The following is a 19,416-nucleotide window of genomic DNA, read 5'->3' on the forward strand; positions in this document are numbered from 1 at the left end:
GTACAAAAACATTTATAGTTTCGCTTTTTGTGGTGGCAAAAAAATAGAAAATGAGATGTCTCTCAATTGAAGAATGGCTGAACAAATTCTGGTAGTTGATGGTGGTGGAATTGTGCTATAAGGAATGATAAACCAGATGATTTCTTAAAGAATTGGAAAGATCTACATGAACCAATATGAAGTGAAATGAGCAGAACCAGGAGATCATTCTACACAGTAACTGAAACATTGGGGGATGATCAAATGTGATAGACTTGGCTATTATCAGCAACACAATGATCCAGGACAACCGTGGGGGACTTATGAGAAACAATGCTATCCACCTTGAGAGAAAGAACTGTGGGAGTAGAAATGCAAAAGAAAACACGATTTATCACTTTTTATTTGGTATATGATTTGGAGTTTTGACTTTTAAAAGATTATTACAAAAATAAGTAATATGGGAAAAGGTTTTGAGTGATAATACATGTACCACCCAGGAATCTTTGTCAACTCCGGGAGGGGAGAGAGCAGAGGGGAAGGACACAACATGAATCATGTAACCATGGGAAAAAATAAAATAAAAATAAAAGTTCTTTGTTATTAAAGTATATCACTGGAAAGGGGAAGGAAAATATAGGGCAAAGTGTGGGTGATATAAAAATAAAAGATAAAATATATCAATTTTTCTTAAAAATAAAGATATTTTTAAAAAATAAAGATATTCATGCCTTCAATCCTGAATTAATCCACAATATAACTCCAAAGTCCTCCTTTACCTTTTCTTCCTCCCTAATCCTTAACTCTGTAAACCTCCACTATTTATCTTCCCAGCTTCTACTCAACTTCCCAAAAGAAGGCATTAGTACTATACAACTTGGCCAGACATGTTTACTGCAGATTCATATTATCTAATAAAATAGGTCCTTGTTACTTTGAGGCAGCCCTTTTAATTCTTCCCTATCATATTTCTCTTTCTTTTTTCAATCCTTACCTTCTATCTTACATCAATTCTAAGACAGAAGAGTAGCAAGAGATAGGCAACTGTGGTTAAGTGACTTGCTCAGGGTCACACAGTTGGGAAATGTCTGAGGCTGGATTTGAACTCAGAAAACTGAGTCTTCCATACTCCAGGGCCACCACTCATTCCACTGTACAACCCAACTGCTCTTAATCTTTAATGGCACTCTATCGAGCTACCTGGCTATCCCAACAACCGTATCTCTTATAAAGACTTTTAAAGTTTCTCAAATCCCTAATGTAGTGCCCAGGCTCTTGTCTCTTAGTAGATTGCTTCATCTCCTACTCTGAGGAATGTTGAAGCCAACAGACACAAGTTCTCTTGTCTCTCCCCACTCCATATCTCAAACCCCTACATAGTTTTACCTGTTCAGATCTTTCCTCCTTTGCTCTATTACCTGAGGCAGAGGCAAGCCCTCATCTAATTAATTTTTTTTTTACTTTTGGTACCATTCTCTCTCCTATCTATTCCTAGAATTCATAAGCTTCCATTTTCCCCATCTTCAATTTCTCCCTAGCTCTTGGCTCCTCCATCTTTCCATTTATGTTCATAATATGTTCATGTGTCCCCATTCCTTGATACTATCAACCTCAAGCTGTCATACTATTTCTTTCCTGTCACAACTCCCCAAAAGAATTCTCTATATCCACTATCTAGTCATTTCTCAAGTCCTTAAATCTGGCCATGGACCCTCCAAGCTTAGTGGAGCTTCTCTCTCCAAGTTTACCAAAGACTTAATTTATTTTTCTTTAGTCTTTATCCTTCTTAACCTCTTGGCAACTTCTGATACTAATTACCATACCTTTCTCCTGGATACTCTCCTTGAGGCTGCTCTTTTTTTTTTCTACTTATGACCATTTTGTCTTTTTATTTTAAACCTTTACCTTCTAAGAATCAACACTATATACAATGCAGAAGAGCAGTAAGGGCTAGGCAATGGGGATTAAGTGCCTTACCCAGGGTCCCAGACTAGGAAGCATCTAAGACCAGATTTGAACACAGGATTTCCTGTCAGTAGGTCTGGCTCTATCCACCTAAATGTCCCCTATTCTTTCTTAAATCACCTTTGCTGAATTATCATCTAATATCTTAATACCCCCCCCCAAATATGGATATTCCTCAAGGCTCTGTCCTAAGAGCCTTCTTTGGTGTTCCTAAGTTCCACAGATTCAATTATCATCCCAATACAGTTGACTCCAAAATCTGGAATGCCATCATTCTCTCCAAAACTACTGTCATTTGTTGCCAGTTGCCTCCTGAATCTTTGCCTTGATGTTGTCAGAATTTCAAAGTTAACATTTCCAAAAATGAAAATAACATTTCCCCCTCTTCCAAATTTCCTTATTTCTATTGAAGGTACTACTATCCTTCTATTCACTCAGGATTCTTGATTCCCTATTGTCAGTTGCCAGGTCCTGTAGATTTACTCTCCATAATAATTTTTATCCCTTCCTCTTTTCTCTATACCCCATGACCACCACTATAGTTCAGGCTCCTTTCATCCCTCACCTGAACTATCAAAATATTGTCCTCATAGATTCCCCTGCTTCCAGTATTTTCCTCTGATTCATTCTCTTCAAAGCCATCAAAATAATGGATTTAATGAATAGATCTGGACATGTTATCTTTTCAAAAGCCTTCAGTGGTCTCCTTGTGGCCTCTAGAATGCCACTCATCTCAGCATGACATTTAATAAGGCCCTTCCATAATCTGACTGTAGCATATTTTGCTGCCTTTATTTCATAATACACTTTTTCACATCCTAGTACAAACTGTACTACTAGCAAGGTTCAGAACTCAAAATTTCCTTCTTGCATTTGTGCGTAATACTTAGAATATACGCCTTCCTCAATCCCACCTCTCAGAATCCTTAAGTTTTCTTCAAGACTCAGTTTATGTAGATGTTACTTCCTTTGGGAATCCTTTCCCCAGTTGTTAATATTCTCTCCCTCCCCAATTTACAGTGAATTTACTTACCTGTACACATACTGTTTTTTCCATAGTAAAATGTTTATTATGAATGTACTAGATCTAGAATCAGTAAAGCTTGGGTCTTTTCAAATCTTTGCTGTGATGCCTTTGGTATAAGGCTGGGCAAGTCATCCAGCTTCAGACTGCTTCCTCCTTTGTAAAATGACCTCTAAGATCCCTTCTAGCTTCAAAGCCAAGGTCCTACAGCAAGGATTATTTCAGTGTTTTTTTTTTTTGTATCCCTTGTGCCTAACATTGGCTTTCACATGAGAAATATTTAGATATTTGTTGGCTCTATTAGTATTCTCTCCCCACCACCAAAAACTAGGTTCCTACGTCAACATATCAATCACTTTTTCAATGGTTACATTAACTTTTAGGCCTCACAGACAAGTATTATAGGTGCTTCTATGAACTAATCAGGATTTTTAAAAAATAATATCAAAGATCTTTATTACCACAAATAGGCTATCATTCTTCCATACATTTATATTTGGTATGTCTAAAATTTGAACTGAGCCTAATATCTGAATTTAGTTAGAGGTCACCATTACTGGCATTAGCTGATAGTCCCATCATCCACATGCATTTTTAAAAAAATTCTAATTCAGAGAGTAAATATTCCTATAAACTTTTATTTATAATAGGCAAAACTGATGAGGGAGTAGCCAAATGAAAAGATATATGATGATTACCAAATAATACAGAAAAATTTTTGAAATTTGAATTTTGCCCAATTGAGACAGTTTAATGTAATTTTTTAATTGAATCTCATGTTGTCAATAACCCACAGTCAGCTACTTAACTACCTGCCTTTTAATAAACAGTTATCATTCCATTAAGGGAACAATATATTTTAAAAATGTTCTTTTCTATCTTTTGCTCCCTTCTTTTAGAAAAATAGCTGTGTTGCTATTATTTTCTATAAATAATCTATTCAGTTATTGACTGCTTTAGTTTCCTTTTGAGTTTGTCAAATAGAAATTTAAAAGTTTGTCAAATATAAATAAAAAATAAAAATAATTCCTCCATAGTTAATTTTTTCTTCTGGACTATACAATAATGTCAACAACAACTCAGCTTTAGAAGTGACAACTTGATAATAAAATGACAACAGTTTAAAGGAAATGATTTGATACTCCATATTGAAATTCCCAGATACTAAATCTTGTCAAAGTACAACTAAAAAACCAAGGACATAAATACTACATGGAGTTAACAAGTCCAAAGGTAGTTAGTATTTTTGTGGTCCTTTTACTACTTCTACTATCTTTCACAACTTCTTCCCACTCTTCTCTCCACCTATCCAAATCTTACTTTTACGTTAATGCCTAGCCTACATCCCATTTTCCATGAATCTTCTCACTTGAGCCTACAGGAAATGATCTTGACTTTGAACTTTTATGGCCTTTACTGTCTCTCCTTACCAAGTTTTGGTATCCAGTAACTACCGATATTCAATATTATAGTAAAAAACCATTTGATGTCAAACAAAATTAAAATCTCCAATTTAGCATTTAAAATCAGTAAGTCCTAACTTAATTTTTAGTGGTAGGTATGTCACAAAAACAATACAAAATCTTTAAGCTAACTTCCTATTTTTGGTCATTTTTCTCTCTAAAATAAATTATGTTACAGATAGGCTCAGGGCAGATTGCAATAAGAGCAATGCTAGGAAGGCATAGAAAGAAACTACTAACTTTTGATTTAGGTATCTCAAATTCTTGAGAGTACCTACCATGTACAAAGAATAAAAAGAAATAGAACCAAGTCACTACCTTCAGGGGAGCTGTTATTCTAGTTGGAGATAAGACAGGTACATGAGAAGATAAAATAAAAAAGTATCAGATAGTAAGTCAGTACAAGTAAGTGGTAAGGAGAGACAATGAGGGTCACAAAACTTCAGTCAAGATCATTTCGAGCAGGTTCAGTGAAAAGATTCATGAAGAAATGGGATATGGGCTATGCACTGATGTAAGATTTGGAGAGGTGGGAAGAAGCATTTCAAACCTGAAAAAACTGCACCAAGACTTTTGGGACACCCTACCCATCACAGCTCATCTTAAGTTCCTCCTCTCTACTATGAAGTGACTTCCTATAGCAGTTGCTGTCCACACATATTGTCAATTATATTCTACCTTGCACTGCTTTCCAAACATTTTCAAATATCTAAATATTATCTCTCCAACTAAATGACTAACTATTTAAGGACAGAATCTTACTATATCTTTTTTTGCATGCTTAACACAAAATATCTTAGGTCCTAATGAGGTACAACTGAATGTGATAGTAATACCAAGTATAAGTAGGGTTTGCACATTCTTTGATACAGTGAACCCTAGACACTACCCAAAGAGAACAAAGGAAAAAGGATCTATATCTACAAAAATAGTCATAGTAACACTTATTGTCATAGCAAAGAATTGGGAGAAGGGATTGCTCACCGATGAAGGAACAGCTGAGCAAATTATTTTATATAAACATAACAGAATACTATGGTGCCATAAGAAATAATGAAAGGACAATTTCAGAGAAATCTGGGAAGGCTTGTATGGAACAATGCAGAGTGAAATAATTATCTCTATGCATCTAATCTAGCTGGAGGCAAGACAGAAACATGAGAAGAATTTATTACAATGATTAAAACATTGTAAAGGAAAACAACTGTAAAAAGTTCAGATCAATGCAACACTCCTGAAGGCTGATGAGAGTGGTGTGAGGATCCATTTTGCTTGACTATGGTCATTTGTCACAAAGAAGGGCAGGGAGCTGGTAACAGTGATTCCCCCCACCCAGGTCCCCGCCAAAACTTTCAATGAAACATTTTTAAATTATAGAAAATGGAAAAGAAGGAAATTCGGAAAGACAGACAAGTAGCAAAACTAACATTCTGAATTTATTATTTATTTTTACAAACCAAGTTGTATATAACAGTGACAATTTCATATACATTCCTTTTTTCTGCTCTCATTTGTATATGAAAATGTTCATATTGGTCAGTGTTTAAGTTGATGATAAAAAGTTAAAATGCTGAAATCTTAAAAAAACATTTTTAATTGAGCAATGTTCTAAAATTCTTTACCATAACAGTATACTTACAACCACCATAAGAACTTTCAAATCTATATTCCACTTCTGTGTGATTCTGAAGTTTTAAGAAAGTGTGATTAAACAGCCTCACATTTCCTGAGAGAGAATAAGTATTCTCTCAACCATCTCCTGGGAATTTTGGATTTGGTTGGGAAATACCCACATCCTGCTTATAAATGCAAGCTGGATGAATTTTTTGGAAGTATACAAATACCAAATCCTCATTTTGTGACACAATATTACACTGGAATAAGGCAGAAAAAGGGAAAGTAAATTAAAGGACAAAAAACTTCTAACATCAACAAGAATGCTCTAGAACACATTATTGGAAGTTAGACTTTAAATTACTAGGAAATTTTTGATATTTTAATCATTTGCAGAACTTCCTGATCTTGAAAGCTTCTCTGCACTGAGGGTACATAATATCCTCATGAATCATCCTAGATGTGATTAACTGCCATGTTCTGATGCACAGATTTGTTCACTTTAATATACAAATTCATACTTGAACATGTATTTTCTTTAAAAGTCTACAAAGGAGGTAGCTAGGTGGTTCAGTGGATAGAGAACTATACCTGGGTTCGAAGCTGACCTCAGACACTTATTACTAGCTGAGTGACTCTGAGCAAATTACTTAACCCTGTTGATAAAGGATGGAAATTTGCAAAACTGTGCAAACCTTTCCATCCTTTATCACAACCGTAACCACTCTTCTGCCCGAGAACCAATACTTAGTAGTGATTCCAAGAGAGAAGGTAAGGCTTTAAAAAAAAAAGGGTCTTCAGAGAAGAAATTGATAGCATTTGAAATGTAACATGAGCCTAGCTTCAGACACTTCTAGCTAATGGACAAGTCATTTAGCCCCAACTGCCTAGCTCTTGTCACTCTTGTGTCTTAGAATTTATATAACAGAAGGTAAGGTTAAAAAAAAGAAAAGAAAGAAATGTAACATAACTGCTCACTTAAGAAATTAGAGTAGAGTTAATATAAAAGTTCCGAATACGGAAAGATTTATAGAATTAATTTTGGAGGGAGAGTAGAATGAAATAAATACAATAAAGTTACGGAAGTATTCCTGTTAACTGTAAAATGAACTTTGGGGAAAAATATGAAAAGGAGAGACAAAAGTCTAACCTTCATATAAAGTAAACATTAAAAACTTATGCAAAAGTCATGTGCATAGGATATTATTTTCCATTTTAAAAGGAATAATGAAGAAGGTGCATGGGGCAGTGCAAAGAAAGCTGGCCTGAAACCTCTGGTACATACTGGCTGTGTGACCTGGGGCAAGTCACTTAACCCCTATAGGGTTCCAGAGAGTGCTCATATTTAAAAGATTGCAAAGCAGTTATTGATCTGCATCAATAAAGTTTCCTCATGTGGAGATCCTTATGCCAATGAAATCTCAGCTTGAGGGAAGGAAAGAAGGAAGGCAGGGAGGGAGGGAGGGAGGAAGGAAGGAAGGAAAATAAGAGAATGGAATTTTTGTGATTTTTATATAAAGAAACATTAAGGTTTAGGTTATATACTCTAAACTATTAGTTTTCTGAGAAAATTCCATATATGATCTTAATATCTTGAAGTGACATTAGTGTCTTATTAGCACAGCTAAGTTTTCAAAATTTGTAAAATACAAATCCTATTCAAACTAAACAAAAGCTAAAATTCTATCCTTCTATCCTTGGTCTGTGATAGGAAGGAGACACCATGAAAACTGCTAAAAAAAAATCTACTCAAAACTTTCAGATCAAGGAAGAATGAAATCAAACACAGAGCAAAAACAAAGATTTTCGGCATTCAAAGAAAGAAATTTCATTTCTTTATTCATATTTGCTGATCCTTAACCAGGAAAGAAATATCTTGACTTCTCTACCAAGGAAAGAAATCAGTAAAAGAAAGGAACTTGTGAGGGAGAGGGGAGAGAGAATCCATATTATTCAACTGAAAAAGTTTCCTTTAAAAAAAACTTTGTTTTGAGGGGCAGCTAGGTGGCTTAGTGGGTGAGAGCCAGGCCTAGAGACTGGAGGCCCTGGGTTCAAATCTGACCTCAGACACTTCCTAGCTATGTGACCGTGGGCAAGTCACTTGACCCCCATTGCCTAGCCCTTACCACTCTTCTGCCTTGGAACCAATACATAATATTGATTCTAAGACAGAAGGTAAGGGTTTTAAAAAAAAAACAAACACTTTGTTTTTCCTTTTTAAAGAGCAGTAGATATAAGTTATAAAATACATACTTCTGAAAGAATTTTAAGATCTCAACTCCATTACTGTGAAGTGAGAAATGTAAAAAGACTCTTTTAATGTAAATGAGAATACTTTAAAAGATATACACCTAAAGTTTTGCTTCTTTTTCTAAGTCATATGATTATAGGAAGAACTTTCCAAATTTCGAATCAACCATTCTTTGTTTAATCAAATGATGAATGGATCTCATTCCAATTTGCACAGTAGCAGAGAAATGAAAATTAAAGAAACTATAGTTGACCCAACATAAATTGTTTTTAAGTTCCAAGCAGTACTCATAAGTTACTAAGAATTACTTTAAAACTAAACACTTTATTTTCCAAATTTTCCACTATGAAAATGCTAAAACAATTTAAAAACAAAGATCCATGAAGAATCATACTGTATAGAAGTTAATAAACAATGAAAATTTTAATGAAAGCAATATTTAACATAAAGCTACATACTTCAATCATTGTACCACTTTCAAAGTTCAAGAGTTTGTAAATGTTAAATAGCACACATTGCAAGCCTACTTACCCTTCAGGCATTTCCAAGAATCCCTCATAAAAGGTGATAGATATAAGGGGGAAAAGAGAATTCCCAGAAATCCAGCAACCAATGGGAGAAATAATATGGGAAAACACCATTTTGTGTAGGGAAAAGGTATGTGCAGAAAAGTCAATTTAGGGAGGGCAAACCAACTATGGAAATATATGAGGAAAAGGAAAAAATAATAAAAAATAAATTTCAAAAAACATTTGTATACTAATGAAGAAAATTTACACTTAAATTATGTTTTAATGATACTCCATACAAAAAACATACATAATATTTTCCAACACTTTATTTTCCTTTTTTAAAAACACCCCAAAAGAAGTGTCCATTGCTTTTGATTTAACAGTTACAATGTTTCTGTCCTATTGTAAGGTTTTATACATTATACTCAACAAAGTAAAAATCCATATAAGGTAAATGCAAAGTTTTTGTTGCTGTTTGTTGTTATGAATTTGGATCTAAGAACATCAGAAAAAAACAAGGCCATCATTTAGGCAAATAATCTGAAAACTGACCGCCTGGCTCCCTCTTGTGGCACAGGTGAGCATTATCGTGAGTCCTTTATAGTATTCAGTATTGTGAAATGCACTATAGCAAAAAAGGCTACTTTCACATATGAACAATAAATTTTAAAGTTACTATAGAAATAAACTGGCATTTCATTAAAAAATGTGTTAGATAACAAACTGCTAAAAAAATAATACAAAGTTGTAAACATCTTTTTGTGTAGACAAAAATCAATCCTAATCCCATGTGGGTGCTTCCAAGTGTTCTAAACGAACACGAGAAGTCTATACAAGTTCACCAACTATGGCTTGTTCCAGTTGTTCGAGTTAAATAATCAACTTGAATTTGGTGGGAGTAAGAAGAAAGAACATTTCAGAATTTACAATATTCCAACAACTAATGATAAAATTTTGTAATCTGATGTGATTAAATACAACACCAGTTCAGCTCTGATCTTAACAGAGAGAGTTACCTAAAATCAGATGGTATGGGAAGAAAATTAGATTAGATGTTTAGTACAACCCTCCCAACCCCAGAGCACTAAAAAAACTTGACATTAAGAGAGACTATTTAATAAAAGATGTCTTCTCATTTTCATGCTAAAAGCTATATTAAAAAGACATCAAAATATGAAAAAGTCAGAGATGATTCTTTTAACAATGAAGAAAAAGTTCTACTCTAGAAGGTTTTTAAAAATATGCATCCCTTATACATTTGATGAAGAGTCCTTCCTTGTGAAGGATACTCACTCAGTACTATACTAGACATTCTTATCCCTATGCTTATCCCTCTCTGACTCGTATTTTGTGATCAACACATGAAAAACAAAACTTTACCCTTTCTGAGACAATTTTTTTTAAAAAGCTGTGGTGTAATATTTATGACTTGAAGCAAACTGACAAAATAATCTCTGTTCCTTCCAGAATTATTTTATTTTTAATAATTAAAAGGGAGATAGAGAGGGTAAAATATAGTATGTTCAATACCCAAATATGCCGTACTAATAACTGAGCCATAAGGTGAGACTGGACTTTCTCTGATCAGAAAAAAAAAAAATCTTTCACTATAATGACACTGGGAAAAAGAATTTATTTCAAAAGAACTTCCAATTAGTTGTAACACTGTACAATGAAAAAGCATCTGATTCTAAAGTATTCGGTTACGAGACCATAATTTTGTAAAGCAACAGAAAAATGTAGAGACATTCCTTTATGAGCTCTGCTGCTAGTCTGGACCCCAGAAATACAACAGTTTAAGTGACATACTACTCAAAGAATTCCGTAAGAGCTGAACACATTTTATTCCAGCTGTAATTTTTGCTGTCTTTATTTTTACATAATGATCTAAAACAGGTTATGTGTGATAGGCATCTAACTAATTGCCAGTAACTCAGAATACAAAATCTACTTGTTAAAAAACAATTATCCTTTTCTTGAAACATCCCCAGAAGATGACTAACATTGTTTTTAATTGTTAATTTTTGCTATAACAAACATTAAGTACCTATGATCTAGAAGGAATAAATCCTCTGAGAGTTTTACAAGGAATAAAACTATCAAAGTAACCTGAGGTTTTAAATGAAATAAGAAATTATAAATTTTCAATAAGATCCTGAAAACACATGGGCATTATATAATTATGTTTTTAACTTATTTTTTTAAAAGGAACAGTGTATCATTTTTGTAAATCCCCACATGATAAAGGACATATTCTTAAAAGTCAGAACAAGGACAGTTTTCTTACCTTTCTTTAAACAGATCACTTTTTTGTTTTCTAGTAGCAGAAACAGAACTCTTGTTAGGTAGTCCAGGAGGAGGCTGGCTACTGACCATTGCCTTATAAAACTAAATTTCAAAAAGCATTAAATAGTTAACCAGAGTGTTTTATCTTGTTAATATTGTGATGATCTACAGCTGCCCTAGAAAAATATCCCTATGTTATTGGGTAACCAGACAATTTAAAAATAAACTTTACCATATATTCTATACAGAAGGTCAGTCTGAAAATGCTATAAAACTACAACTTGTGCTCTATCTAGTGAAAGAAATTCCAATGATCAGGAATTTTTCAGTCTTAGCAGATAATGAATGTACTGTCAAGAATAATTCCCATGTCTGACTTTTATCAAAATTATAAAGTTCCATCCCAATTAATTTAAAAGAGTTTTGTTTAAAAAGTATTTTTCCCAAATACAAGAAGCCTCAGAGTCAGTAAAGGTATATATACTTCTACTTTTTAAAATCATTATGTAAAAATGAGTAAAAGCTTATTTCATTAAAATTATTTTCCCAAGTATTTTTCCTTGGGAGTAATGACCACCAAAATTAACTTTTTTTCCAGTGAAATTATTGTAGTGCAAGCATACTGCTCTCAATGAATAGGATATGTAGGATAAAGTGCAATGTAAGTAAACATGTATTTCAACCTAATTGGACTTTCTCAGTCCTTGATAAACATGAAATGTTGAAAAGAAACAATAATTAAAATCTGAAAGAAGATTCCACTAAGAGTAATAACTCGTTAAATTTAAAACAAGCTTCAGTCTCCAGAACTACTTTGCATTATTTGTCACTGCCAAACTGGGGAATTAGGGATTCTTAGGTACTTAGCTTCCATTCCAAGTCCTATGTGCTTTCTACAAACTAGAGATTACAGAATTGCTGCTGTTTCAGACTATAAGCTCAGGCACTTTTCAGCAAAGGCCTTTATTTTCTTCTGCCCAGGAGGTCAGAAAAAGAAAGGGTTGGGTTTTTTGTTGTTGTTTTTTTGGTTTGTAAATCTGAGGAATTGTACAGAGAAAACTTCTAGCAATACTGTAGTGTAAAAATACTTTCAAAATTTGTAGCAGTAAGAAATTTGGGTTAAGTCCTAAAACATATTTTGCTTCCCTACTTATAAATTAAGCAGACATAAAAGCAATAATGACCTAATTTTTAAAAATTAACAACTTCTTAATTGCCTTTTATTGTCTACAGGTTTATAACTTAGAACTATCTCCTCAATCATCTGCTTTGATGTGACAGAAAGTTGATTATGATTTCCAAATGTAAATAAGCACCCAATAAAAATCTTGGTTTTGTATATTATGTCTGATTAAGGATTGCTATTTAACTTTCCAAAAATCATCCAATGAGAAATCAGTGAAGTAACTGTTAAAATACACAAATTTTAATAACTACAATTCCTCCAAAAACAGTTTCTTTAACTCCTGGCTGTCAAAACTATATAATTTGAAGTGTGTCTCATATAAATAAAATGTAGAAGCAACTTGGCTAGGAGGATCTCACCTTAGGACTTCTGCAGCCCTCAAAATCAAATGTTTATACCAAATAACTACTTTAAAAGAATAGAGGACCATATAATTTCATAGACTTATCACTTGTACCTCTGTTGACTTTCAACTGTTGGTTTGGGAACCAACTGCTTTCCTGAACTGCCTTTTTTTGGCATTTGAGTACAGTATGACTACTTAGATGTCCTTAGTGCTAACAGATATGATTTACAGAAGTTCTTACATGATACAATGATCTGCTGACAGAGATATGTGTGGGCCTAGTAATCTAATATATTACCAAAAGAAAAATTAGCAGCTACATATAAATAAATGAATTAAAAAGTTAAGATGACTTTTTTTTGCCCTCCCCCATTCTGAGCTTTTATTAAAAAGGACATACTTTATTCTCATATAGCTACCAGTCAAATTTCATTTCAGCATTAAATGCTACCTAGGAAATTTTACTGCTTTTTGGCAAATGAGCTGAATACATTTCTATAATTTATAAGGCCAATAAAAATGTTTAAGAACAGTCATGGAAAGCCATGAAACAAAATAGGAAAGATTAGAAGGAAAAGAATTGGAATTGAAAGAAGGGTTTGTCAAGAAAAGATTTCCCATTTAAATCATACAAGACTACTGTGTTTTTCATATTTCACACTGGTTATGGTCTCACTGACCTTAGCTTCATTGCTGAGGCAAATTTTTTGTTATTAAGGACCTTCTGAAAATTAAAATTTTTCCTTGCAAAACATATTTCAGTCCTTTACAGTGGAAACACTTGATAGGCCAATCTATAGCTGAACTATTACCACTCAAAACCCCTTTCAAGTTAGCTTTTCAAGTGATAATAATACTATAAGGTTCGTGAGGGTCAGAGAAGTGACTATTTGAAATCCAATACAGCAATTTTTATCTTAGGGCCTACATTTAATTTTTTTAAGTTGATTAGGAAAAAAGATTAAGAGAGTGGGAAAGGAAAGCAAATTTGACTGCAGGTCAAAATATTTCTACAGAATCAAAAAGCAACTTACTGTTAATCCAGCAGAGCTAGTAACAGATTAGTTGAATTTTACATGGATCACAAGCAAAAGGATGCTAAAGTTGGAATTGTGAAGGTAGCCCTTTAAAAATGGAAATTGAAGAATACCTTATGTTCAATAATTCTAACTAGAAATCAATGCTGGCAGACATTAATATACTAAAAGGCTTACCCAACTCTGAATACATCATTAACACAATTTTAAATACTTCGAAAAAAGTTTCCCGATATAAAAATGATTCCTTGTTTTAACAACCAGTTTCAACAAAACAATTCCAGTTCTATTTCTTTTAAGTTTGCCTAACCACACAAACCTAAGCAGAAACTTCATAACTATGCTGTTTGAACATTTCTAATTGAATTTAGACGAATTTTAAAAAATCAATTTTAAATTAACCTCACTATTGGTTTTTATTGTTTTGTTTTTACCTTAACTACTGCATGCCAGAGGTTTGCTAATGCAAATGCTCGTAGAGCTAGCAACCACAGTGCTATCTGAAGATTGTTTGTTGTACATTTTAAACCTGAAAGCATTTTCTTATATTCTATTGTTTGCTCTGACGACATAAGGTTTAGATAGTCAAGGAAAACATATTTTGTCTCATCATTCAGAAGAACTTCAGGATATTCACATAGTGTTGCAGAACGGACGGAGTGCAGGTGAGAGAATTCTAACTCGGCTCCTACTTCCTCAAAAAATGCACTTTGCAGTTCATCATCAAAAAGTCCCATTTCTAACTGTAGCAAGTTTAATTTTTGTTTGTATGGTAGTTCTGACAGCCAGAAATTTGCAAACCTTACAAAATTATCCCCTATGTGACACCATTCTCTGAGGTCATTAATAGAATAGATAGCTCTTTCCAGCCAGTCACTCACTAATGCTTCATTAAGACCACAGAAAATCTTAGCAAAATGTTCTTTTGCAGGAAAAAGCATATTAACTGAATCTTTCTGACCAGCTGCTTTAGTTGAATTTCTTCTTGTTGATTTTCTCAAATAAGGAAGCATTTTGTTACCAATATGAGGCAAGGGATCAGCCTTACTCAAATAATTCTTTATCTCAGATGAGAATAGCTCTTTGTGTAAACTTCTGTTGAAATCCACTCCAGGTTTATTTGACCAGGAGCACATGTCTGATAGATGAGGGATCTCCTTCTGTTGCTGTCTTTTATTAACTCTACAAAGGAGTTTGTTGGAATCAACATCATCCTCTCCTTTCACGCTAATGTGGCAACTGCCCAGAGTAGTTCTTCTGTCCCTCATCGTTTCCATCTTATGAAGCAGTAAACTCAGAGATAGTCCTTTGTTACAGTCAGCCAAATATATTCAGTGGATCTCAATATGTACCTGAAAAAAAAATTATCAATTAGTACCTTTTTTGAATTATAATCTTAAAATAGTGAAAACCAAAACCTCAAACAGCTTTTAAATCTTGCTATTTAGGAATCAATATATTCTCTAAAAGTTGAAAAAAATATTAATGGCAGACTCCTATATATGATATAATAGTATGATAGTGGTCTAAACTCAAGTAATAACTTATCAAAAATATGGATTTCATAATCTTAAGAGGAACTATTTTTTTTTAACCCTTACCTTCCATCTTGGAGTCAATACTGTGTATTGGCTCCAAGGCAGAAGAGTGGTAAGGGCTAGGCAATGGGGGTCAAGTGACTTGCCCAGGGTCACACAGCTGGGAAATGTCTGAGGTAAGATTTGAACCTAGGACCTCCCATCTCTAGGGCTGGCTCTCAATCCACTGAGCTACCCAGCTGCCCCCGAACTGTTATTTTTTTAAAGTTCTGACTTATTTTTTTAAAGCAAACCCTCAATCTAAATCACTACATAGTTTTTCTAATTCTCTCTCTCTCACCATTTATGATTTAATTTCAAGGTACTTTTTTTTTTTAACCCTTACCTTTAGGCTTAGAATCTATTGATTCCAAGGCAGAATAGCAGTAAGGACTAGGCAAGTGTCTGAGGCCAGATTTGAACCTAGGTCCTTCCAACTCCACTTTTGGTATTCTATCCACCTAACTATCCTACTCCAACTACTTTTTTTCTTTTTCTTTCTATTTTTCCATTGTCATGCAAAACACACTTCCATATTGGTCATTGTTGTAAGAGCACACTCATACATAACCAAAACACCAAAATAAAACCAAAGAAATACTAATGTGAAAGATGACTGACAGTTCTTTCTCTGGAGGTGGATAGCATTTACGTTAATAAGTTCAAGCTACTTAAAAATAATAAGACAGTGTTAGAAAGGACTGACTAATGTCAAGAAGTATCAGCAAAATAATTATACTAAGTACTTTTTACTACCATTTCTTTAGGAAATTTACTAAAAAGGAAAGCTTTAGGAGTCTTCCACCGCATATCTGAAATGTTTTCATGAGAGCTCTCAGTTAGTTTTATTAAATATCTTTGTATTAACTTTCATAATACATGATATCATTCATAGCTTTTATATAAGCTGCCAAGAAGTGCTTCTTTTGGGGAAAAGTGAGAGAGGGAAAGGTAGCTGCCTTTCTGAATATCAGAACCTGGAGGGATAAAGCAAATCTGAAAATTAAATTTGAAAGGAGAAGGTAATAAAATGATTTTTTAAAAACTCTTTCCTTGCTATCTGTAGATACAGCTGCAATAGAATAATGATCCTTCTATTCAAATCTGAAGTCTCTGAGACCACTGAGGAATCTCGTGGAGATGCATGTTGATTAACCCCATGTAATATAAAATTAAGTTAGCTTCTCAATGCTTTGGGCTTTTGTAGTAAAGATGAAATCAGTCTGCCATTGAAGAACTGCATCTTTCTACAAGTCTATCAATACTATATATTTGCTTCAAATCATAACAAATGTTTTCTATAGTGACACCTACTGAAATTCCTAGTCGTATATTTAATGTAAATAACAATTGCCACATCACTCAGTTGCTTCTGTGGAAACAAAGCAGATATTAGGTAAAGTGGCATTTTTGGTCAGAAATCACAGAATTTCAGAACTGGAAACAATTTCAGTGGCCAGTAAATATAATATCCTAAAATGGATATCTTCATATCATCCTGGATTAACGATCATCCAGTTTTTATTTGAAGCCTGCTCCAATGAGAAGGAATCCACTCTTTTCTAAAGCAGCCTATTCCTCTATTAGAGAGTTTTAATTGGAAGAAAAGGGACAGCTAGGTGATTTGGTGGATAGAATGCTAGGCTTAAAGTCTGGAAGACTCATCTTCCTGAGTTCAAATCTGGCCTCAGACAATTACTAGCTGTGTAACTCTGGACAAGTCACTTAACCTCTGTATGCCTCAGTTTCTTACTTGAAAAATGAGCTGGAGACAAAAATGGCAAACCAATCTAGTATCTTTGCCAAGAAAAACCCCAAATGGGGTCATGAAAAGTTGATCATAACGGAAAACAACAACAAATTCACTTTATCAAGACACTGAAAATTCCAACCACCTCTCTAACTCAAGCCAAATAGAATAAAGATAATCATTCTTCCTACTGACAATCAGTCCTTCAATATTTGAAGATAGCTATTATCCACCACCATTCTGCAACCCTGTTCAATCTTCTGTTCTTAAAACTACATATAATCCTTTCCTTCAAATGAATCTCATGGAACACAAAGTCTTTTACCATCCTGGTTGCCCTTGTATGGACATTCTCCAGCTTACTAATATTTTTCTTAAGATGAGGTGCCCAGAATTAAACATCATCCTCAAAGATATGACGTGACTATGGCAGAGTACAATGGGACCATTCTTCAGGGGAAAATCATGGGAAATTCTTAAGACCATGAAGGACTAAATGAATTATTCATTACTGAAGTTTTCCAAAAGTAAACATGTGAGGCAATACCATACAATATTAACATTAAAAAATTCATGAATAGCACATTTTATAGTATTTAGGGGGGTCTAGATCTATAATTTCTTTCATTTAAGGATCTCCCCAGAAGTAAACTTCTTTCACCAATAAGAGATCAGCAGTTAGTCTCTAATAGTATCAGATACCTCGGCTACCAATTCTATGCAACATCCCCTCAGCATTACAGAGCCAGTATGTGTCAATAAATGTTCATATGTTACATACAAGTCAGTATGTTATGATAAATAATACTTAATAATAATGGAAATTTAACTTTACAAAAGCATTTTAAGGTTTATGAATTTCTTTCCTCACTGTCATCCTCCAATGGAAGTCATTCTCATTTTACAGTTTAGAAAATTGGGACAAAGGAGAATTAAGGGCCCAGAATAAACATCCAAGCTAAGATTTTCAGATATTGGACTCCTCTCCCAAAGTTTCTACTTTTCAATTCCACTTGCAAAAAAATTAGCAACTTATTTCTCCACAAGCCCCCAATACTGTTTTACTACTTTAGATTATTTTAATAGAGTAATTGAAATTAATTTATATTAAAATTAATTGAAACTAATTTACATAAATTTATGTTAAAATTATTTTAAATAAAATTTTAAGATACAAGGTGACTTGCTCAGAGTCACATAGCTAGGAAGTACCTGAAGTCACATTTGAATCCAAGTCCTCCTGACTCCAGGCTGGCTCTCTATCCACCTAGCTTCCCTTGTCTTTTGAAAAAAATTCTTAGAATAGAAGAGTGGTAAGTAAGAGTTAGGTAACTGGGGTTAAGCAACTTGTTCCTGGTCACAATGTCTTTTGAATTTTTAACAGTTCTTTATTTTTCCTACCAAGATTTTCTTCTGTCAAATATGTCTTATCCCTAATAATTTCTTCTGTTTATTTAAAAGAAAATTTATTTCCCTTTCTCTGATATTAAAATATTATTCCATTTTCTTCCATATTTTTATGTTAATTTTTATGTTTAAGATTATCATTCAGCTGGAGTACTACAAACTGAAGTATTTGGTATGAGTGTATAGCTCTAAATCCACGTGTGATTTGATGTTAATATATAAAAACAAGTGCCATAATAATCCCCAGTAAATAAATCAAAGAATATGAAAAAATTTTCAACAGAAATGCAAGCTCTCTACAATAGTATGAAAGACTGCTCCAAATATTTAAAGAGAAATAACAAATTAAAACTATTCAGGTTTAAGTTCACAACCATGAGACTGACAAAGATAAGGACAAAAATGGCATATACTGGAGAGGCTATGGAAGAGAAGCATGCTAACGTACAACTGGTGGACCTATAACATATACCTATAATGTATTATTGGTGGACCTACTTGTGAACTAAAAAAATAATTATGCTTTAATTCAGGAATATCACTACCAAGCATATACCACAAGAAGTCAAACATGAAACAAAAGGCCCCAATTAAACAAAATATTGGCAGGAATATTTTTTACAGTAGCAAAGAAATAGGACTGCATTCCTATCAATTTTGAAATGTTATTGTGCTATAAGGAATGACAAGTATAAAGAATTCAAAGATCTTCATGAATAGACCCAGGAGAACTATTTGTAAATGACCACAACAATGTGAAGGAAAACAATAATGAAAGACTGGACTGGTTCAATGACAATTATGATTTTAGAGAATTTGGTGGTGAGATGACACCTCAGGAAGGTGGCAGGCATTAGGAAAACAATGAAGTCAACAGTTTCGGATTTGGTCCATGTGCAGTTTTGCTTTTCTTGACTCTGTTATTTGTTAAATGGGAGGAAATCACTGGAAAGTGAAGTGTAAAAATGGCAAAAAAAAAAATTTCAAGGGAGAGAAAAAGATAAAATTAACTATATTTT

General features: G+C 33.6%; 1 protein-coding gene across 9 annotated transcripts in view; it reads right to left on the reverse strand.

The window, feature by feature from the left end:
• LOC103102040 (small integral membrane protein 10-like protein 2A) overlaps positions 1-19,416 on the reverse strand; it is a 154,098-nt gene that overhangs the window by 17,078 nt on the left and 117,604 nt on the right. For 6 of the 9 annotated variants that reach the window (XM_056804357.1, XM_056804359.1, XM_016423888.2 and 3 more), the window contains 2 exons: positions 14,098-15,015; positions 11,096-11,196 (listed from right to left, as the gene is read on the reverse strand). In XM_056804357.1, the coding sequence (XP_056660335.1) occupies positions 11,096-11,196; positions 14,098-14,940 (944 nt within the window). In that variant the 5' untranslated portion in view covers positions 14,941-15,015. Of the gene's footprint in view, positions 1-9,116; positions 15,016-19,416 lie in introns of those variants that run through there. The other 3 variants (XR_008913352.1, XR_008913351.1, XM_007498255.3) reach the window with 2 other exon arrangements.

The sequence above is a fragment of the Monodelphis domestica genome, chromosome 7 (genome assembly GCF_027887165.1).
Source record: "Monodelphis domestica isolate mMonDom1 chromosome 7, mMonDom1.pri, whole genome shotgun sequence".
Taxonomy (NCBI): Eukaryota; Metazoa; Chordata; class Mammalia; order Didelphimorphia; family Didelphidae; genus Monodelphis; species Monodelphis domestica.